Raw genomic sequence first — 24332 nt, 5'->3', positions numbered from 1 at the left:
CTTCCTCTCATCATTAGTGATAATCTGTGATGCCATAGGATGAGATCCTAGCGGATAGATATTGATTCACTTCAGCCCTTACTTTAGCTAGACGACAGGAGGTTAGAGAGGCTTGATTGGCTCGATTAGCTGATCACATCATGCCCTAGTATTTATCAGTGTATCTCCAACTATTATTCGATCTGATTGTACAAAAAATAAAAACCTTATGTATCTTCTTCTTTTTTTTTTTTTTCCTAAATAGATATTAGGGGGTGGTGGCCGAGTATCAGACACATTAAAAACAATGCCAAAATGTAATGTTTTCATAAAAGTAATGTTTTTTTTTTTGTGGGGGTGGGGTGGGGTCTGAGAGTAATGCTTCCCTCACTCAATAGAATTTCCTTCTAGGAGTACTGTTCCCACTTTCATTGAAATTTTCCTCAAAGAGTAACGTATTTTAGGAATATATATATATATATATATATATATATATATATATATATATAATATGTGTGTGTGTGTGTATGTATGTAATTATCCTACTTGTAGAATTATATTTGACATCTTTATTTGGCATTAAATGATTGATATGCTGTAAAACAAATCAATGTTCTATTTCTACCAATTTACTTAAGCAATCAAACACATTATTACTGAATGCATTCGTCTGACTCCTATAAGAAAAATAAATCGTTTTACGAGGCAGGTGCAATGAAGAAATCGCTTAAAAAAAAAAAAAAGAAAGAAAAAAAAAAGTAAAGATTATAATAAACTTCTTAAAAGCAGTTGATCAATATGCAAAAATATGAAGATCTAAATTTATATAAATCCAATTTGATTGGCCATTAAATTACCTTAAAATTGTTGATATACTCTAAGACAAAATCCAAAAATAAACGACAAACTGGGTTTCGTAACATAATAATTGGCACAACAATGTTAAGAGATATGCGATCTCTTAACACTCATAATTGGCGATATGTGGTCTACTTATTACCGGTGTTAAAGTTGTGTCAGAGATTTTCCTCAAGAAGCCACACCTTATACTTATTTCGTGTAAATATACGTAATGTCTGGTTAGAAACTGCCTTTAGACACACACCACCTGATGTGGGAATGATCCAACTAGAAGCAACTCATAGTTAAGAAAATTGGATCCATCAAAATAAATCAGTTAAGATAAATAAGATAGATCTTAATTGAAAATGATTGTCACCTCTTTCTTTGTGAATCTACCAACTAACTCGAGATAAAAGCATTTACACAACTTCAGTTCTGCTCCACAAGAAAGAGAGACAGACAATAACATAACCCTACCCCCCATTCACTTTGAGAAGTATATAACATTGACCATAAGCATTGTAAAATAATTTTTTTAAATCTTAGTTTTTTTTTTAATACAAAACGCTTTACATTGGAAAAGGGTATAACATTGTTAATAGGACGACACTCTTGCTCATTAGAACAACTCCTCTCCGCCCCTCTCTCCCCCTCTCTCTATCTCTCTCAATATATATATATATATATATACATATATATATATATATATATATATATATATATATATATATATAAAGCTGAACGTCTGTGTGTGTGTCTGGTCACAAATAGTCTCCTATATGATTGACTATTATAGAAAACTGATCGCATATAATGATAGAAGATGTATCGAGACACAGGAACGGGTATGTTTGATCTGGCATAATGATGATTCATCAAAATTGTGGGGTCTGCGTATGCGCCTGGTCCACAAAGTATGGAAATAAAAAATTTAAAAATTAAAAAAAAACGTTTACAAGTGTTTTTGATATACATGTACATAATAATACTTTGATAAGTATGTTTTAACTTAAATAGGGATGGTATTATAAAATTGTGGGGTCTGCGTTCGCGCCTGACCTCCACAGAAGGCACAAATTTTAATAAAAACTTTTCATATCTATCTGTGTAAGTACACTTTGATAATTATGTTTCAGTTTGAAGAAATATGGTATAATAAAATTATGGGGTGTTCGTTCGCACCTGACCTCCATAGAATGGAAATATGTCACAAAGTTTAACAAGTTTTTTAATATAGATCCACAGAATATTGTAATAAGTGTTTCAGTGTGAACAGGTATGGTATAAGAAATTATGGGATTTATCTATTTTATTTTTACTTTCATCATATTTTGCTTTGGTTTTGATACCCCCAAATTCGAAGCTATCTCTTTAGAACCCTTCCTTTTCATAACCTATCATACTTTCATAAATCAGAGTCTATTTTCTGTAGGCTGTTTTTGAACCCAGTCAACAACGAGTACTTTTGCTAGTATATATTCATTCCCCGGTTGATTCATTCCGATAGGATAGTTAAGATTTTTTTTTTTCTACTAAAACATTAATGAAGATATGTGTATTAATCTAAGGTATTCAGTATTAATAACCCAAAATGGTTGATATGCAATAAAAAAAATAAAAACCTCTCCTTGTTGCCATAAAATATCCACCATTTTGTTTTTGTTTTACTATTTTTCTCCAATGTTTTTTTTATTATTATTATTAAAGAGGCCAAATTATTCAGATTTTTTTTTTTTTTTTTTTTTTAATAATGTCTTCTATTTCTGTGCTGTTCAGTTTGAAATCCGTCTTTGCTCCAAATCTAGATTCATCGAAAAGAGGATTATACCTTTCCAGATTATATCCTGTGGATTAATAAAAAGCAAAAAACATTTTTTTTAGCCAACTGATTTTCAGGCTAAAGTCTGCTTTAAAAATTCTTTGTGGAGAAAAGTTAACTTAAAACAATCAAGAGTAACAATGGCCGAAAAAAATAACAAAAAAAAATGGTGTTTTATGGTAACTGTTATGGTCATTTTTTTTTTTTTTTATGCTAACTCGACCACTTTTCAGTTAATGATGAAACACAATATCTATTGGAAACGTATTAAATCGGAAATTGTCCTTTCCGGAAGATTTAAAAAATTAAGTCCAAATGCCACACAATTTTTCTCATCTTACCAAGTGTTATTATTAGTTGAAATGATCGATCGTATTTGATGTATTTACAGGAAGATGCCCATCATCTTCCTCTCTCTATCATCCTTTTTCTTTTTCTGGTTTCTTTGGCAACTTGAAAAATATCATTGGCATTAATAACATTAAAAAAATTGCTCTAAATAAATCTAAATTCCTAAATAATTAATTGCATTATCATTGGTCAATTAATAACGCTTATTTGAGCATAATATGGCAAGACTTTAATTTTTTCATGTTTTATCATATAGACCTGACGAAATTATACAGTATTGCAAGAAAGATCTTTCTTTTATCATTAATTCTGGTGCCAACAATTGTATCCAGCCTGGACGTAGGACAACTGACGTTTCCAAGGAGATGAGGATGAGAACATTTTTTATTGCAGATAAGCTTTAATTTCATACCTTTCCCATCAGTATTAACATGTAAGTGAAAACAATAAATCTCGTCTGATTTTAAATTATTTTCCAATTCTGTAGACAGTTCTTTTAGACAAAACTAGAACAATACCTGTCTTAGAGCTTCTCTGAACTTGTGTTTATTCAACCTATAAAATAAGGATATCTGATATTTTATTAACATTTTTATTCTGATCATGTGTATGGATTTCTTTCCAGACAGCCAGTCTCCATGTAGTATGTTGTCTTAGGTCAGAATAAAGATGAACAAATTTTAATAATAAAAATAAACGGCTGAATTTATATCTATATATTTATTCTCACAGAAGATTTGCCAAATATATATACATAAGGATTTAATAAGCATGATACATAAAAGAAAGTGAAAATTACAGGCTAAGTTAAAACATTATTTTAATGTATCAAACATAGTTGACAAAGAACATGTATTGTCAAGGTAAACAACATACAAGTAAATAAATCTTACATTGTTGATGTTCTGAGAGTCTATACATTGTGATAGCAACTAAAAAAGATCATGCAAAACTTAGTTCATCTAGAAGCTTTGTCTAACTGCAACCAGAATAGAGGACATCTTACAGAACTGCCTCAATTTTGAAAGTTATGTAAAAAGTCAGTTAAAGTCTGACCAGTTTGAAAATCAACCAGGAAAGCAGAAGATAATTGGTTTCTAAATCCCTCACATAGAGTAAAATTATATTTTTTATTTATGGAAGTAGTGAGTACATTTTCTTGTTCATTATCATATTCAGTTTAATGTCGGTATTACATGCTGGCATGGGTTGGCTTTTAAAAAATGACTTCCAAAATCAGCCTATTTCTTGTCAGGTCTTTATTTTTCCTTTATTATTTTAAATCCATCCTTAGCATTTCCTGACGTTGTCCTTGGCTTTTCCATGACAAATGACCCTACTTAGCTGTTTCACATCTACTGTCTCAAGAATTCTCATCTTCTTTTCATTTTGATTAAACCAGCGAAGTTTCCTGTTCTGCACACCTCCCTATACTGTTCCAAAATATAGGTGTACTTAAAAACGAATTGATGATCAATTTCAAATAAAAACCTCTACATAAGTTACCACCTTTCAAATATATTTCCCTTCTTCCAGAAATAATTAATTTCTTTAATAAAGTCATATCAACATTAAATCTTCTTTTCAACACATACATCCCAACAGATCTGTGATTAATTACAACTTTAATGTAGCGAAAATTGTAGTGATCACAAAAATGTTGTACCTCAGAAGCGGTCATTTGTCTGCGCATTTTGTTAAGTCCACTTAACAATAGAAAAAACTAAATGGTGATGTGCAGTTGATTTTATGCTCAACGGTCATGTGCAAATAATGTGAATTCTTGCCGTTCGTATGCAAATTAGATGAATGAAGAGTGGAGGAGTTTGTTTGAAGAAGGCGAGCCGTGCATACGCACCATGTTTAGGCGTGATGGATTATTTATGAGTCAACACCAAAGGCCAAAAGAGATGAAGAAGAAAATTACGGTTATTCATTGCTGAAAAAAATTACGATTTAATAACGCTTAAGTCCAAAAACATTTTTTTTTTTTTTAGCTTTGCTTATTGATGTCAGATATCCTTTCACTTATAAATAACTACTTTCATTTACAAACAGAAAAACAGTCCCATTACACTAAAATTATTTTTCTTTTTGTCCATTTCCATTTAGTTTATTTTTTAATGCTTGTATAATTACTTGAATTCATTTATTGATGAAACACGAGCAATTTTCATTCAACACTGACAAAATCAAATACAGGCATTAACTTCTGTAACATTGACTTTTTTCATTATCACAATTTTAAATTCAAGTTGTTTTTGTTCCAAACTGAAAATAATTCAGCGCATTTCATTAAAAACTAAACTATTCTCATTAACATTCATGAGAACCAAAATATGAGAATATGACAATAATCAATTGACCTTACTCCACATTAAAAAATTTGTTTTTTCTAATAGAATCGCCACTTATCAAGGCCCAAAGGCTATTCAAGGATAAGAGTTGATAAGTGTCCGAAAGTCACCAGGACAACAGTGTAGTAAACGTTAGTGGTGAAAATTAGGTAGAAGTTGAATATTTAAGGGGGCGACTTAACAAGAATTTGTTTATATTGGACTTGAAGATGACCATACTGAAATCAGATGAAAAGCAGGCCAACGGAACAGTTCCACAGTTCTAGAAAAGAAGCTGTGTTCATGAAATGTGCGTTTTGATTTAGGTCTAGATAGAGAGTGGGAGAAATTATTGATAGCGGTTGTAGATAGACGAGTATTTTTTTGTGAAGATTTGACAAGATGGGACCATAGATTCAATCTCAGACGAGCACTTACCATGAAAATGGGAAAGAAGTTGGAGGGAAGAGAAAAAAGCATTTCCTACTAGTCTTTGAATCCAGTTTTAAACTCTGTCGAGGCAAGATAGGGTACTTCAAGCAGCTCCTGCCCAGTTTTGGCAGCAGTATTCCATTTTACTATATGTAAATCTATGTATCTGGCTCTTATACTTTGGTAGACAAGAGGGTGAATTCATTTTCAATTAAGGTTAACAAGCAAATCTGAATTTTTCTGAGGCGAACACTTCAGAATCTTTTCTCCAACAGACTTCTTATTAAAGTTTCTTAGAAGTGTTGCACGTGGTTTGGCCTAGGAATTACACATTGGTAGCAGAAGCTGTCTCCTTTTGTGTGATAAGAAACTTTCTTGTTCAGCAAACTGTGAAACACATTCAAAACAAGGGTGGCTTCCTTTAAAAAACACCCACCTATTTTGGTAAATGAAGAAGCATATGCTGAATGGAAGCAAGATATAGGCATATGGTCTATATTTACAGACTTACCTATGGAGAAGCAGGATCCTACTGTGTTTTTTTTTTCATTACCACAAAATATAAGAGTGCATTCAACACTTGTCAATCACAGATACCGATGGCACAAATGGATTAAATATTATTAGTGATAAATTGGACAAAATTTACTTGCTGGACGAAAATGCAATGACATACATGTCATTTAAGAAATTTTATTCCTACAAAAAGGGCAGCCAGAGTTAATAGAAATTAATTTTTTGGTACATTCTTGATATGAATTTCTGTATCAAACAGACATTTGGAATTACTCTTCCAGAAGTCGAGGCCTTTTTTTGTTCTCAATGTATTAGAGAAAAGTGAAAAATTAGCAAGAACAAGCTTAAGATATGCAACAATGAAAGATGTAGTGAAGAAAGTATTTTGTGATATTTCATCAACAATATTAAAACAATTCCTGTTATCAAAGAAATCGAAACAGTAAATTTCAATATATTCAGAAGTATTAAGGAACAAAGGCATGACACGATACATAAGTATTATAGTTGGTTAATAATTTAGCTAAAACTTTCTTAATGAAAATTAACTTGAAAAACAATCAGTTGTCATCTGCTTCTTGTTTGCATATATAGAGGATATGTATTATTACTACTGCTACTGCTTCGAGTTTTAATGAATTAGCTCCCTTTGATTTAGTACATGTGTATTAGCTGAATTATTGGTATTTATTTGCTTCCCCACGAAAGCAAAATGTGGCACAAGGTTTTTTTTAATGTGGGGGAAAACAAGCTCTCCAAAAGAAAGGCAAAAGAGGCACTCTGATAGGGACCAAAAATAATAATTGTCTCAGTATAGAGGGTTTCCCTTCCATTGATCAAGGACAAATTAACTTAAGTGTAGCATCAGAACAGGTACTAAACTTTGATCTTGTATTAGCTGAATTATTACATTACAAAACAAGGAATTTTCCTCTTTTTGTTCATCATTTTTTTTTTTTACCCTTGTTTCATTTTCCTTCAGTTGAAGTTCTCAGAAATCAAAGGACCCCCCACTTCCTAGAGCTAACACTTGAACTCTATATGAGATACATAGATATTCGAATATTCCATTAATGTTTCTTTTACTTCTTAAACTCTGAGTTAGTGAAGAAGTAAAGGACATAATTTTTCTCTCCTCAATTGACCATTTAAATATTTTATAGTATACCTTGTTTGTGGTCTCTTGATCTTACTGGATTCCAGGATAAGAATTCATCTAGTCTGGTGGAGTATCCCGCTTCGTGCTGCTACTTGCGGTAACATTACTTGGATAGGTGCAGCACCATTCCTTGTAAAACCCAGTGTGGGTTAACTATACAGAGGAGATCTTATTTCAGGCACGAATATTATGTGATTTTGTACAGGGTTTACTTGCTGGGAAAAGTATCCTCATGCCAGGTTGTCCTCACAAACCCCTATACAAAGGGACCTTAGACACTCAAGGATAGTGTGTAGTATGCATTTGCAATATATATATATATATATATATATATATATATATATATATATATATATATATATATATATATATATATATATATATATAGCAAGGAAGAAAGAAAAAAACTTTTGTAAACATTTTTTTTCTTTAGTGTCATTAAGTACATCTCACTAATAAGTTCAACTTTAATATTGAAACATTATATTGCATTTAAAGAAAAAATTTAGAAGAATCAGGTTGGAACATTTTATTGGCTGAATAACTATAGATAGAATACAAAGAGTAAGCCGTGTAAGATATGATAGTCATGTTGATCAATGAAGCTGCTTTTATTACACACAAAAATATTACAAGTTTATGGTTGTAAAACTATTAATTTAAGTCACACATGAATTGTTAAAGCTGAATTTGAAGAAATTACAACAATTACTCATAATATTTAAGTTTTACATTCTCCTTCAAAGCAGAGAGAAGGAGGATGGAAGCAAGAGGGAGAGAGAGAAAGGCGGAAGTGTGTGAGAAGGGGAAAGGGGAATAAAAGTAGAAATAGGGAGGGGGAGATAATCATATAACCAAATGGAGAAGTCACTTGACCATTTTTAAATGAATTTTTTTTTTTAATAAATTAATTTTTATTGATTTATTTTATTTATTTATTTATTTATTTTTATTTTTATTTTTTTCAGATTTATATAAAATTATAAAATTAACTCGCTGGAAATTTAAATAATGAATTAATTTACAACCAAAGAAAGAATTAATAAAGTACACTCATTTACAGAAAATATATTTTAAAATGGTAAAGTGATTTATGCGCCACCGTGTATGACCATGGTCTGCATATGATGATTGATATATTTACTTACAGAGTTCGGTCATAGTATTTAGATGCTAGTGAAGCTTAACCGTTAGTATGGTACTAAAAATCAATTAGACTAATTTGATTATGAATTTGAAAATAATTTCTTTCAAATCTAATTTTTTGAACAGAAGAAAAATCTAGTGGTGAGACTCCAGTTTGGAGGCTTTTGCAAGTATAGTCACGTTTTATTTGCCATTACTCCCAAGTCTACTCTAGTCTCGAGTGATAATACCTAGCATTGCCACATCTATGGATTAAGTAGAATTCGTCTCGTGTATAACATGAAATTGCATCTGGAAATGTGCACATAAATTTGTTTCATGTATAACTCATTCAAGCAAACACATGGATGTGCGTTCTCTGATTTTTAGCAGAATTCTGTTTATTTTTTACCCAGAAAAAGTGGATTTACGTCTAAATCGTTAAAGACTTGCATGGATGTTAGTTCTTCGTTTTTTATCCAGAATCTGTTTATTTCTTTTTATTTCTTTTTATTAAGAAAAAGATTATTTTTAAAGAATTGTTAGAGCTTTACCTACTCATTTTTTTTATTTTTGCATTGCTATTTGACTAGATTTTATTTTTATTTTTTTGTTTGTCTCTCTCTCTCTCTCTCTCTCTCTCTCTCTCTCTCTCTCTCTCTCTCTCTCTCTCTCTCTCTCTCTCTTTAGCGTTTTTTTTTTTGTTTTTATTTTCCTTTTTCTCTCTTCTCTTGCCATACGTTCCTTTTCCCTTACTTAAAAACTGAAAAATGTTAAGGTTGATGAAGGGGGTAGGGTAGTTAGATGACTTTTGAATCATTAAAGAATGACTTCCTGTTTCGATTCCCCCATCACATGTGCACTCTGTGTCTTTCTCTTGATTGAAACTTATTTGAGTTGTTTGGAAAAAAAGTAGTTTATTTTTTTTTGTTTATGCTGCGTTCGTTCTCTCTCTCTCTCTCTCTCTCTCTCTCTCTCTCTCTCTCTCTCTCTCTCTCTCTCTCTCTCACACACACACACGGCTGTAGGCGTCAAAACTGGAAAATTCACTTCGATTTCAGCTTTTTAGTGTTATTGGCTACACGAATCTCTAAAATACTATGAATAAAAATTTGAAGATATCAAGCAATTTGGAGGAAAAAAACAGAAAAGGGTTTATATGCTATACTACAAATTTTCAATTTTTTCAACAGAAGAAATTTTTTTTTTTTTTTCAAATATAAAGAAATGTTAATTTTTTAAAATGCAATTTCAGATATGTGGCGAATTGAACAACCCAACTTTGCCGAATGTCAAGAAATGGAAGGGTGCTCGAGGGAAGTGGGAATATGTCATGGCCAATCCAGGAGTAGAAGTAAGTAGAAAAGAATTTGTACAATACTTTGTTAGCAATTTTTTTTTAAGTATCCAATTCTAACTTTCTATTAATGTAATATGTCCCAAAGTCTTTAAACTTGCTCATTGTCAAAAAAGCCCTGATGGATGTTCTCGTACCATGTTTTATTTCCCTGTCTACCTTTCCATATTCCCAATGTTTACTTTTCTCCCATCTCTGTCGGATGCCTGTCCTTTTCCTGTCTCTGCCGGATGCCTGCCCTTCTCCCGTCTCTGCCGGATGCCTGCCCTTCTCCCGTCTCTGCCGGATGCCTGCCCTTCTCCCGTCTCTGCCGGATGCCTGCCCTTCTCCCGTCTCTGCCGGATGCCTGCCCTTCTCCCGTCTCTGCCGGATGCCTGCCCTTCTCCCGTCTCTGCCGGATGCCTGCCCTTCTCCCGTCTCTGCCGGATGCCTGCCCTTCTCCCGTCTCTGCCGGATGCCTGCCCTTCTCCCGTCTCTGCCGGATGCCTGCCCTTCTCCCGTCTCTGCCGGATGCCTGCCCTTCTCCCGTCTCTGCCGGATGCCTGCCCTTCTCCCGTCTCTGCCGGATGCCTGCCCTTCTCCCGTCTCTGCCGGATGCCTGCCCTTCTCCCGTCTCTGCCGGATGCCTGCCCTTCTCCCGTCTCTGCCGGATGCCTGCCCTTCTCCCGTCTCTGCCGGATGCCTGCCCTTCTCCCGTCTCTGCCGGATGCCTGCCCTTCTCCCATCTCTGTCGGATGCCTGCTCTTCTTCCATCTCGGTCTTGGATATGACCTTAAACTATATCCGATGGTGAGGCCCCAGCTTGTGGACTTTGGGGAGTGTGGAGCCACCCTTTAATTGCTGTTGCTCCCAGTTCGACTCTAACCCGGACTGGTAGTACCTGTTAGGGTCCCAACTATGGGTTAAATAGAAACAGGCTTGAAAAAAAAAACATATATTCTATTAAAAAAAATTTTCTTAAAAATCACTGGATTTGGCATTAAATAACCTGAAAAAGGGTTGATATGCCATAAAACAAAAACAACCAATTCTCCCGTCTATCGGATGTCTTTTCCAAGATTGAAGTGCATGCTTATTGTTAACTGTTTGCTACTCTCTCACATTGATATCTATTATTAACTCTCTCTTGCCACTCTTCTAATGGGTCGATGTTTATTATCGACTGTCTTCTCGCAAATGCATTTTATTCCATGAGTGTATGCCTTCAATTGCGCTCATCTTTTTGCACCTTTTCCTTTCAGTCATAAATGGGTTCCATCTATGCAGACCCTTGATAATTCTTGTATGAACATAACAATCACCTTTTTTTTGTTTGTTCTTTCTTGTTCTAGAATATTGAACACAATGGTTTCATCTACGATGTAAAACAAGGTGTAAAACTGACAGGAACAAATTTGCTTAACTTCAGATCGTCTGACACCTGCCATTTCGAATGTCAGTCATTAGCAGGATCGTTCCAGGTGAGCCACATTTGCCTTTATGCATTAATTTCCTTCATCTCTATGTTGAGTTTAAACCTTCAAAGCAAATATAAAAAAAAGGAAAAAATAAATTATTTTGGTGATTTAATTTTTTTTTTTTTTTTTTCTTGATCTGGCAAAAATATATCTCTGCTGGCAGTGCCGGAGTTAGGTTACCTGTCTCCTTTTTAATTGAAATAGGCATTAGGAGACTACTTTTTTGTAAAGAAACCGTTTGGTTATTTTTCTTTTCTACTTCTTTTTTTTTTTTTTTAATTCTAGTGTTACCAGATCACGCCGTTTCAACCAACCAACCAATCCTGATCTAAAATGCAACAAACATTGATGCTATTGTTTCCCCCCCCTTTCCCTTTTTAAAACTCAATCATGTTCTGTAAAGCAAAAATCAACAGTTTTCCTCTACAAAACCACCAAAATAAACACCATGAATAAATATTTGAAGATCTAAAGAACTTGAAGTATAAAAATCTTTTACAAAAATGACTGGATTCGGCATTAAATAGTTTGAAAAGCTGTAAAAACCATGAAACAAAACCAAACCAATTTTTTTTTTTTTTTAAATCTTCATAAGTTAGTAACTTATCCAATTTTAATGAAATCTTCAGCATTTATTGTTTTTATAAAATTACATATCCTACCAGCTTTCCTGGTTTGGCATTGAAAGTATAGGGTCTTTGTCATATCAACTAAAGTAACTGTACATTAAATAAATTAAAATAGAATATGATGTACTTTCTGTTTCAAAAACAACTATTTAAATGCAAACTTTGAAAAATTATTAATAAGTAGTTTATTCTTAAGAAAATATGTTTGAATTAGATTTTTTCACATAGTCAAGATTATTAGGAAAATCACTATAAAATAGCAAATATATATATAATATATATATATATATATATATATATATATATATATCAAAACAATGTTTATACCTACTTGATCACGGATTTTTTCTTGTACGCATTATTTTATACGATTGATATATTGTTATCTTGTTTTTTCCAGAAAATATATAAAAAGAAAACTCAAAAAAGGAAACCATATTTGAATGAGGTCGCCTAAATATTTAAAAGTAACCAAAAGAAAAATATTAAAATTGCTATATATATATATATATATATATATATATATATATATATACTAGCATTTCAGCCCGGCATTGCCCGGGTGTTTTGAGGTGTATGCTGAGCAAAAAAAAAAACAACAACAAAAAAACGTCAATTTTTTTAATTTTGACCCCTATTATTGACCCCTTAACATTTATTGTTTTGGGTCCAAATCGAGTTATTAAGTTCGGTCCATGTTCAAGGAACCTATGTCTAAAATTTCAAGTGTTTAGACTCTAAATTGTGGGAGGAGTTTGGTAGAGTTCTCAAAGGTCAAGTCGTTGAACTTTGACCCCTTAACAGCGAAATTTCTGGCCGAAAACTAATCCCATCGATTTTCCCAAATCTCAGTACCCTGTACATCAAATTTCGAGTCTGTAGACTGAAAATTGATAGTTATTGCAAAGGAAAATGTACACAGACACACAGACAGACAGACACACAGACACGTTCACTTTTATATATATACTAGCATTTCAGTCCGGTGTTGCCCGGGTGTTTGGATGTGTATGTTGAGCAAAAAAAAAAAAAAAAAGTGGTAGTAGGAAGGCAGGCTCGAACCCGTACCGCAAAGGAGGAAAAGAATGGGGTAAAACCTAACGTTTATGCTGTTACGACCACTGTCAAACCGGAAGCGACATTTTTTAAAATTAAGGCTAGACAATCTAAAGGAGAGGATAACTTTAAAAAATATCGGCGAAAAAAGTGACCCCCCCCCCCGTAGAAAAGTGCCTAGTTGAAGGGGAAGATATTAATGATTTTAGCCAATTTTTCAATATTTGTCGTATGAAAGGTCGAACTTTAAAACAATACTGATCTTGGTAAAATCCGTCGCCTCTATTGAAAGTTTAAGGCAGACATGCAAACAGAGATACATGAAAAAGCTTGCCCTATCTCTGAATACCCTTTATGTAAAATTTCAAATATTTAGACCAGAAATTGTCTGAGTAATTTGGAAGAAACCGCAGAGGTAACAAATTTTTTAACTTTGACCCCTATTATGACCCCTTAAAATTTAATGTTTTGGGCTCAAATCAAGTTATTAAGTTAGATCCATGTCCAACGAACCTATATCTAAAATTTCAAGTGCGTAGACCCAAAATTGTCGGAGGAGTTTGGTAGAGTTCTCAAAGGTCAAATCGTTGAACTTTGACCCCTTAATCGCCAAATTTCTGGCCAAAAACCGATCACATCGATTTTCACAAATCTCAGTACCCTGTATATCAAATTTCGAGTCTGTAGACTAAAAATTGACAGAGTTATTGCGTAGGGAAATGTACACAGACATACACACAGAGACACGTTCACTTTATATATATGATGGAACTAGAACAAGCGTCCCTCTGTGGTTTAAAGGTTCCATTTGAAATTACATACGGATTCCCAAGTTCAACAAGATACGCCTGAAGAAGGTTCAAGGTTACATCAGCCAAAAAGTTGAGAATAACACCCAAGATGAGAACAGTAGTTCGAATAATCCAAATAATATATATATGTATGTTGAACATATTTAAACTCGGGATTCAATACCTGAATCTCCTGCATGCGAGATGAGTACCCTGCCGCATGAGTCATTACACCACACACAGATCCAGCAAATTGCGTTAAAATTTGATTACAGAATCTTGGACTTTAGTTTGTTGGCTTTCATGGCTCGTGTGAGCAGCGACGTTGTTTGACTGGAAATAATTATATCATCCCACATTCTGAAAATTCTAATGCATGTGTTTCATGTTTTTGGGGGAGGGGGACAAATAAGAAATAATATCTATTATCACTATCAGTAAATAAAGATTAAGGCTGGAGCACTAAACGTTTTGGTCTCAATTCTAACGAATGGCACCCAAGTTATATATATATTTTTTTAACTTGAAATCATTACTATGTATTGGATAATGATCAATAGAAAATTGGCTCTATAATAATAAATACAAAATCTGCATGAATTAAAATATAATATTTATGTGTATTTTATGGCTGGGCAATGCCAGGCGGCCTGCTAGTGTGTATGTATGTATGTGTATATATATATATATATATATATACATATATATATATATATATATATATATATATATATATATATATACTAGAATACCCGTGACCCGTTGAGTCAGTATATGTTCCAGCTGGCTATGGAATAGTGAGTATACAGAATTAATGTATAAAAGTGCAATAATTGAATGCTCGCATGCACAAAAACAAACATGGTGACCAGTGAAAACAATATGGAATACATTGGATAATAAAAACCTTAACATCAGTGCGCTTAGATTAAATAAAAAATCCTTTTTATAAGAGGGATGTAATCCGTTGAAAAAAAATAAACAAAAAGAAAAAAAATACAAGGAGGGAGTGTCCATTGTATAGGTCCACCCTAGTTATGTTTGTGTGTGTGGGTTAACAGCCTTAAAAATGTCACAAAATAACAATTAACTGATTAAGTAATATTTAACGGTGAGACCTTTTTGAGGCAAATCTTTTAAAAAATGAAAAGTTCCCTCCCCTGCACACACGTTATGAAGCGTTTCTACATATTTTTAAAATGCTTGGAACTTATAACCCCACCCCAACTCATTCCCTCTTCTGCCCCTTTCCGCCACCAAACTTGAAAAATTGCTAACGATTACATGTCTCACTATGTCGCCAAGAATTGGGGTCTCATTTTACGTTAAATTTATATAGGAAAATGATCCCCCCCACACACACACTCTAAAATGCTAAAAGAAATTTGGGTTTGTATTACTGTACACATAGATTCGAAAACGTTGTCAAAAAACAAATATATAACAAATAAATTTTATCAAAGGCCAGATAAGTTACTTTTCTACCAAACTGGATACATTTTTTTGTTTTTATTCAACGTAACATGTTTATTCAGCTCGAAAAACATACAGTGTTTACCGATGTATTGGAAAATTCAAAATGGCGCCCGACACTCTCTTTAACATGGTAAGTTTGGGAAATGGTGTTATAAATAATAAACTAGATAAAATACTATTTAAAAAACACCGAATATATGTCAACTTATGTCACGGAACATATAATGAGCGAATTTCTAACAGTATTTTGTCTAGTTTATTATTTATAACATCTTTTCCTGAACTTACCGTGTTAAAGAGAGTGTCGGACGCCATTTTGAATTTTTCAATACATATGCTTTTCGAGCTGAATAAACATGTTAAATTGAATAAAAACACGAAAAATATATCCAGTTTGGTAGAAAAGTAACTTATCTTGCCTTTGAAAACATTTATTTGTTATATATTTGTTTTTTTGACAACTTTTTCGAATCTATGTGTACAGTAATACAAACCCGATTTTGATTTCCTTTTAGGAGGTAAACTACATTGGGTTAGGTCATAAAAAACCTAACCCAAATATTTCTTTTTAAATATGTAAATTAATCAAGTAGTTACTTTTGTTTGTTTTTTTGTTTTTTACATTAGAAGAACATGTTTGTTTGTTTGTTTGTTTTTTTTTCTTTTGTTTGAAAACAATTCCAACTTGTGATAAGAATACAAATAAAATAATCATAAATAAATAATTTTGGACATGAAAAACGTATATTTTTATTTTTTTTATTCAAGTTCTAGTTTTCATCACACAACTTGGGCAAAGAAAATGTCTTTTTTAAAATCACGTAAATTGATAATTTTTTTAATTTATTTCTTTTAAGCAATCATCTTATCGATATTAATAAATCTCACCTATATCGTCTGTATGTATCAATTTTTTTCGCGAAACCGGGCTTCCTAAACCAGTCTCTTAAACTAGAAGGACGGTTTAAACATGAAAGCAAGACGATTTGAGTTTTATAATTATATATTCAATAGCCTTGCCTTTTTCATCATAGGATAGTTTCTTTTGTTTTGTACCAAGGGGACCTAGTCCTTTTTAGACTGTCTCCAGTTTACAAACCAAACATCTATGTTAAGGGTGTATTGAGCAGTAATTGCTGAACTAATTTTTAAATTTCTTTTGATGGAAATCAATCATGTGATAAAATGAATCTCAGATTTCCTCACAAGAGAAAAAAGTATGAATCCTGACTCCTAAATCTATCACTTTTCAATGACACATTATTTTTATCATGCAATCAAATATTTTACCAATTTACTACAAAATATATAAAAGTTGGTTTTGTTTGTTTGTGTGTGTGTGTGTGTGTGTGTGTGTGTGTGTGTGTGTTTTAAATATAATCACAATTCTTTTCTGACTTCTTTATGACTTTTGATACTCCTCTTTCCTACCCCCTCACTCCACTCAATTGTATGACAGGTAGCTATTGCCGAAACTGTCCATTTTACTTTTATTTATTTATTTATTAATTTATTTTTATGATTTTGGTTTTTTGTTTGTTCAAAACGAGTTTATTATTCCTATAGCACACCAGTGTTCATCTCGTTTTATATTTGGCCGATGCGCACACCACCGTCCCAGCATCCTTGCATCTTAATTAGTAGCATGTTTATAAAAGACAGTTTCATTGCTGATTTGGGGGGGGTGGGGGTCTTTTTTTTTTCTGGGAGGTTAGTTACAATTACTCACCTGGTCGGCTGGTTGGAGGCGGGGGTGGGAGGAGGGTATTATCTGTGTCTTTTATACACTAGCTAAAATTGATCAAACACACCATTACCCTCCAGTCCAATCGATCGGTGGGGGTAGGGGGGGGTCTTCTAGGTAAATAAAGAACTAATTATCGACTGTATTGTTAAATGCTGAGATAAACACTAATGTCCACTTTGACAAATAGTATTTGTAAGCCGTATTGATCTGCATCAGCAATGTTGTTTAGTACTTGGACTCAAATCAGAAAAGGATTTAGCAGTTTTACCAAAAGTTTTTTTTTTATGCTGGGTGGGAAGATTTTTTGGTGGGGGGGGGGGGGTTAAATGCTAATAAGTCTTAATAAAGTTCAACTGCCACTCAAGGATAAGGGTTAATGAGTCTATCATTTAGACAAGTAAAACCCTAAGAGTACTGGAAAACGATTGTTATAATGTCAGAATTTTGATTATCGAAGAGAATGGCTTGATAAGACTTTGTTAACATTAGACTTGAAAACGAGCGTATATAACAAAGTCTGGTTAAATGAAAAATATTTTATTGACCAAATATATTTATTGTTTTTGGTTTGAGATAAAACTCAGTAATAAACACTTCAGAGCAGTGGTTCCCACCCATCATTCCGCAGCATCTCAATGTGCCACGGAAATGATTACTGGTGTGCCGTGAAGAACATATAGGGGGAAGTTACAAGTTGTTATAGGTGAAAAACAGCTTTCATATCGACGGGAGTTATTTGTATTAATGAATACTGACACATTACTATCTACATAATACTGATGTTTAAATATAAATATTAGAAGAAATAAAATGCATAATAAATCGTTTGTTTAAATCGTTAGATATTTTGAACTTAACAATGTTTATCAATATTGATAAGCATTGTAATGATTTATGACATCTATCTCATTTACCAGATTAACAGATTCTTTGTAGGTATTTCTTATCGAATTATGTATTGAGATTTAAGGTTTTAACCGGGGGGGGGGGGTTGGATTATGGACGAATACCGAATATCTCTATTTTTTTTTTTTTTTCTTCCTTTGAAGATTGTAATGCTGGGTATGGGGCAGCCAAACCAGCTGCCAACATTGCCCCGCTTTTTTATTGAAACCAACCGAGAGCTCTTTTTAGTATCCTCGCTGTTCCCTTAAGTGCAATTGTCTGAATCTCTTTTGCACTTGGTTCACCAGGAATATTAGTTAGATAGGACTTCAGAAGTCACTGTATGTGTATATGTGTGTGTGTGTGTGTTTGTGTGTGAATTCCTTCCTCATAGTCTCAGCCGTTTCGGAACCTATCTTTTGCGAATTTCACACAAAGCTAATTTATATGCCTGGCAGTGTTCTTAGATATGTTTTGTACAGAAATTCATCCAATAAGTATCGAAAATCCCCCCCCAAAAAAAAAATCTGATCTTAAAAATAGTTTTTCTCTTCTAGATAAATAAGAATGTTTACAGGGGAATATTTTAAGTTGCACCGATCAGTGTTACGTAAAATATTTCCCTGTAAAAATTCTTCCATTTTATCTATAACAGAAAAAAAGTCTATGCTTAAGATCGTCAAACCCAAATATCGGCTGACACAGACGGAATTTGATGAATGACATTATCAATATTATTTTTTTATTTTTTAAATTTATTCTTGCGAATTAGTGCACCGGGCAAATTATTCCTTGTAATAGAGGATTGATTCTATAATAATACATATGCAATCTGCATAAATTAAAATATCATGTGTAACTGTATTATATAGCCGGGCAACGCTGGACAGCTAGCTAGTCTGATATAATTATTCATATAAATATGAATATAAAAGAAAAATCCCTATATAATCTTTATCTTTTAGCATTTTATTGAGTAGAATATATTAATTTTTGTGATAGATGGGCTACGAAAATTTAAAAAGCTCAATAGGGTGCCACCATATTAGAAAAGTTTGAGAACTATTTCTTTAGGGGTGAGGGGTGTGGCTACTGAGAAATAAGTGGTGGTGGGAGAGCTCTAAGCATTTAATTACTGATTTTGTTTTTGCTATTCTTCTTGAAAATCCTAGTATGAACTTGCATTTGGGTACGTGATCGTCCACTTATTGACTTCATCTGAATTCTGTGCTTGATTTTGACACTGGTTGTAGTGTAAATGACGTGGTCTCAGTCGCTGCTTTAAAAAAAAGATGTTCCTTTAAAACAAAATCACAGCTCTAGTTTTAAACAAGTTACAATGTTTTATTTTAAGAGATCACAATCATACTTGGTTTTTCTACCAAACAAAACTTGTAATCATATGAGTCCAACCAGTTTAAAAGATAAAGCAGCTGAACAGAAATAGTCCTTCAGCTTAGGGCTCGGAGACAGTCTGGAAAATTTCCTTCAAAGCCATCAAGTCACTGTAACAAGCCTTTGAAGACATTTTCTTTAAAGATTTGAACTTTTCATATTTATGACAAGCATTTTTTTTTTTTTTACTGTCGAATGAATAAATACACTAAAAGTGTTTTTGTTTTGTTTTTTGTTTTTTTTTGACCACATATTTTTTTGTACTCAGTTTTGCCATTCTTCTAGTCTTCTTCAAGGAAAGTTATTAAAAACTAAATCTTCAAGGGTAATAACTAACGAAATATGTTTGCTTTTATGAGAAAAATATTATATTTATGAGACCCGGCAGTGATTTAATTTTATGCTATTTTGGAGATTAATTTCTAAACAAAATATATTGATTAAAAATGTTTAATTTTCATTGCGTTTTTTTTCTTCTTTTACACTAATACCCCTTTTAAAGCACCATTGACAAAATGGCACAGATAGGCAATGTTTTAAATGGGCAAAAATTGGAAAATAGGCTTTCAAAAATAGGATTTGAATAAATATGTATTTAAAAAAAAAGAAAATCTTAGCAAGTTTCAAAATCTTATCGAAATTTTATACAAATATTATCTTATGGTTTTATATTTAAAGTGACATCCTCACTCATACCATATTAACGGATATTTGAGGTCAACACCTATACATTGACCACTCATTAGTGAAATAGAACTAAAAAGTTACATTTTCACTTATGGAGCATTAAAAAAAATCCATTCCTTTTTATAAAGGCACTAGAGCTGGAGCAGCTCTTTCTTGAAACTAGGGAGCATGAGAGGAGCAAACTTCAATTTGGAGTGAGAGGGAGATGGAGCAGCTCCAAAAGTAGTGAAATGGATAAAGCCCTGGTTGTTAGATAGTATCAGGCCCTGCTTCACAAGTAGATGATGGTTGTGATACCATATTAGATCACAGTTGTATGATAGATATGACATGTTGAGCCATGGCTCACAATTTGAGAACTACTGTTTTAATCCCTTCCAAACGCAATCAATTTTTGTTTTGTCTGCCAATTGCACACATCATATCAAACGTATTTCAATAAACTGTGATAATCTGTTTAAGTACAAACGACTTTTGTCTATTAAAGATGAGTTACGAAACCAGATTATTAAAACAAAATCGGATCAAAGATTTAGTTTTAACTTGCACTTTGGGGCTTTTTGTGTTTTGTTTTCCATGTATATATATATATATATAATTAAAATCGGTTTCATTGTTCTATATTTCATTTTCATGCTAGTATGATCCTTTTCATACTTAGTTTCTTTAGATACTTTACAAGCAAAATTTCTTTATGCATTTTGCTAACTCCTCCCCGCTAACGAGAAGGAAAGTATTTTTTGAAACTCCGAGGATTTTCAATTTGTGTTTCCTTTCAGAATAATAAATATACTTTTAAATCATACTAAAGTGTTTCCAACATATTTTATTCAACCTATGTATGCATATATATATATATTTTTTTTTGTAGCTTTAATTTCAATATTTACTCAAATATGAATTTCAAAATGGCTGCCTTTATTCACTCACAAATTGTTTAAAATATTTCATTTTTATTAAAATTCCCCTCTCCCCACACATTTGGCCTTTTCACAAGGAGCAAAATGTAACATCTATTCTGGTGCTACACTTCATCTTTTATGTTCTCAGTTAATGGAGAAATCCTCTGTGACATTTAAAGAATTTTGTTGCCCCCAATCAAGAGTGCCTCCCTTTTTTTTGTTTTTGAGAACTGGATTCTTCCTACATTAAAAACTCTTCCCTTACGAGGAATAAAGTAAATAAACACTCCCATTTCTCCAAATTCTGTTTTTGTTTGAATTTTAATGTAAACGGTTATATTTATAGATTTGATTATCATATAAGCGTAATAATAATATGCATTGTATTGCTGCTTATATATATTGTTTTAACAAAAACCAAGACATCAAGAAATGAATTGATAGCAACAAATATTGTATTTCATTGCTAGTTACAATTGTTTCAAGACTATTCGGACAAATTCAAACATTATGTTGTTTGAAAATTTGCACAAGAACAGCCCTTCGTTAGACTTATTCAATAAAAACACTTTAAAAATAAAACATTATGGAAACCATTTCCCTAATAAGGAAAAGAAAACAAACAAAAATATTTTACCTATATCTCATTCTTGCAAAGTTTTTTAAAGATTTATATATTTACCTATTTTTGTATCTCCATTTAAAAAAAAAAAAATTCCAACAAATTATCATACAACGTTACCACTAATTAACTATGTTCACTTAATGTTTTACTAATATTATTCATTGATTTCTTAAATTAAATTTCTTTATTTCTTTATTTAAATTATTTTTTCTAATCCAGACTAATCAACTAAGTTATAATGTTGGGATTCTATGTTAGTTTCGTATCTGGAATTTGCTTTGTTTATTTACAAAAATATCGGCTAACCTATTCATGTGATTTAAAAGACGGTTTTTGTTTAAAACTTATTCAATAAGGAAAGAAAGTTTAACACTACTCTATACTTAGTTCATTCTCATTCTTCATTCAAAATTAAGGATCTCAATTTATTTTTAATTTTTTTTATTTTAATTTTTTTTTACGTAGGCATAACCACTTATCAAGGCCCAGAGACTACTCGAGGATAAGGGTTAAGAGTGTACAGTAGTCAATTGGACAATATAGTAATCGTTAGTAATGGAAATTCGGTAAATTTGTTAAGTTAAACAAGTTTTTGATGAGCCGTTCACGTTAGACTTGAAGACAATCATATTATAGTCAGCTGGAAAGCAGGAAAACTGAAGACAATTCCACAGGCATGCAGTTCTTAGAAAGAAGCTTTGTTCATGGAATCTGCAATTTCTTTGGAATATTTTAAAGAGTTTTTAGGTGGTATTGTATGAGCACAATTATCCATTTGAAAATTCAGATATTTCCATTTTGTATTCACTCTGATAGACAGTCACTCGATACCAATTAGGCAGCCGTTTTGATAGTGTTCAACAAATTACATGGATATGAACTAAAGGGAAATAATTCAATATCTAATATCGGAGGGGAGAATAGCTGGTAGAATATGTTAACCATTTTAACTCTTAAATTATTTATAACATATTTTACATATCTTTTAAAGTATTAGTATTGTTTGTAATATAAACAAGACAACAGTTGTTCATTTGCAAGTGAATTTAATTATAAAAGTTGTAGGTAATGTGAGAACCAGTTTGTTGTGGAAGTTTGGTACTTGTGTTAAATATGTATGTGCAAGTTGCAATGGCACAGCATATTGATGTTGCTAGATATACATCTAGCAACATCAATATCTTCATTAATTGATATCATCTAAGCATCAGCTAACTTGTGTTTTTTTGTATACGAGACAACTGTTTTTTTTCCCCCCAAGTGATTTTAAGTATAAAAAAAAGATGTACTTAAGTTGGGAAGAAAAGGTAAAAGCATGCTGTCATTTTTTGATGGCATATGGCACACTAGTAATAATAACATATACATCATGTTGTATTTCTGTTGTGGTTAAATAGTCGAGGATGATCCAAAGACTCTCTTTTTGTTAGACGCTACACAGAGGTGTAGGGGAGGGGGCACCACTCCATTCCCAGGATTACTCCACTTGCCCTTGATCCTCTCTTTATAATGCTAAGTTTTTATCAAGGGAGCATTAAGTACCATTTTTTAAGTCTTTGATATGACTTAACCAAAGATTAAACCCTGTTCTCCTGGATAATTGTTGCATTTATATATCTGTGTCTATGTATGTCTAGTGTATATAAGGTATATGTGTTTTTGTAATCAATGCTTGTGTATTGTCTAGTGGTTAGAAATATAAGGACAGTTCCTTTTCTTTGTATCTGGGATGCCTGTACGTGTCAATCTGTTACGTGTATATTTAATAGTCTTTCTATGTGTACGTGGGGGTTTTCACATATTCACTACAATAACAAACGGGACAATAAAACGAACAGTCTTTAACAATGATGAATAACACCCTTGTCTGTTTGACACATACCTTATTTGTTTTCTCCTTCTCCTCTGGTGGCAAGCACCTGAAAATGAAGGCATCTTCTTCTGAATGGAACATCTAAGACGCCAAGTTATCATTTCTAGATCTTTATTTCCAAATGTTCCACGTTTTGGAGTTTGCAGCTCTTTTCCCTTGCATTTTCCTTAGTTGGTCTGTAGATGCTTCCATTGGACCACAGAGACAACTCCTGTTGCAAACTAACTCAGTGGCTAACTAAACCAACTCGTTTCCTCGACTTCCTGTTACAAACTAACTCCTAATTCAGATGTTTTTTGGCTTATATGTCTCTTACATCAGCCAGAGTGAACAATCTTGTTTGTCACAAAAGCCACGTCGTTATTTACTAAACCAAATTTCAAACTAGCTTTGTTTATGCTTTTCCTCTATTCATAACATTTTTCTTTGAGCCAAAATTCCCCAGTTAAATATTTTGACATAAATATTTCGACTAATATTCTTTTCTTTTTTTTTAAACATTTTCCTGAATATCTTTTTAATCTAAATAATTTAACAATTAATCATAATAATCATTGTGACCCTTGGCACTGCCTGCCCCAACATAGCACAGATGCTACACTGTGATCATAACCAAAGGGCCACAACGTTACACAATTAGTGAACATTCTTACCATTATGCCAAATGGGCTGGTTGATAGCATTGAATGAATAAAGGGAGTACAATAATTGACAAAGGATGATATCTCAAACATGATAGCCAGTCAACTCTCAATGTCAATTTGAGTTGGTTTATATAATGATTTTGGACACCCATGCATCTATCTGTAAATGTTGATTCTGGGGTTTCAGTTTTGCTGTCAATGTAGCCTTATTCCTAGGGCAGTTATTAAACAGCCAAGTATTCCTATCT

The 24332-nt window shown here is 32.6% G+C and overlaps 1 protein-coding gene across 2 annotated transcripts in view; it reads left to right on the top strand.

Annotated features, from left to right (window-relative positions):
• The window catches only part of LOC145292841 (endonuclease/exonuclease/phosphatase family domain-containing protein 1-like), a 230395-nt gene that overhangs the window by 197519 nt on the left and 8544 nt on the right, over window positions 1-24332 (top strand). For both annotated transcript variants that reach the window (XM_080138899.1, XM_080138891.1), the window contains 2 exons: window positions 9816-9914; window positions 11249-11377. In XM_080138899.1, coding sequence (XP_079995025.1) covers window positions 9816-9914; window positions 11249-11377 — 228 coding nt within the window. The remainder of the gene's footprint in view (window positions 1-9815; window positions 9915-11248; window positions 11378-24332) is intronic.

Source organism: Euprymna scolopes, chromosome 2 (assembly GCF_053919585.1).
Source record: "Euprymna scolopes isolate OS-2025 chromosome 2, ASM5391958v1, whole genome shotgun sequence".
Classification (NCBI taxonomy): domain Eukaryota; kingdom Metazoa; phylum Mollusca; class Cephalopoda; order Sepiida; family Sepiolidae; genus Euprymna; species Euprymna scolopes.
The sequence above is the reverse complement of the archived record's forward strand: the minus strand, read 5'-3'. Positions and strand labels throughout refer to the sequence as shown.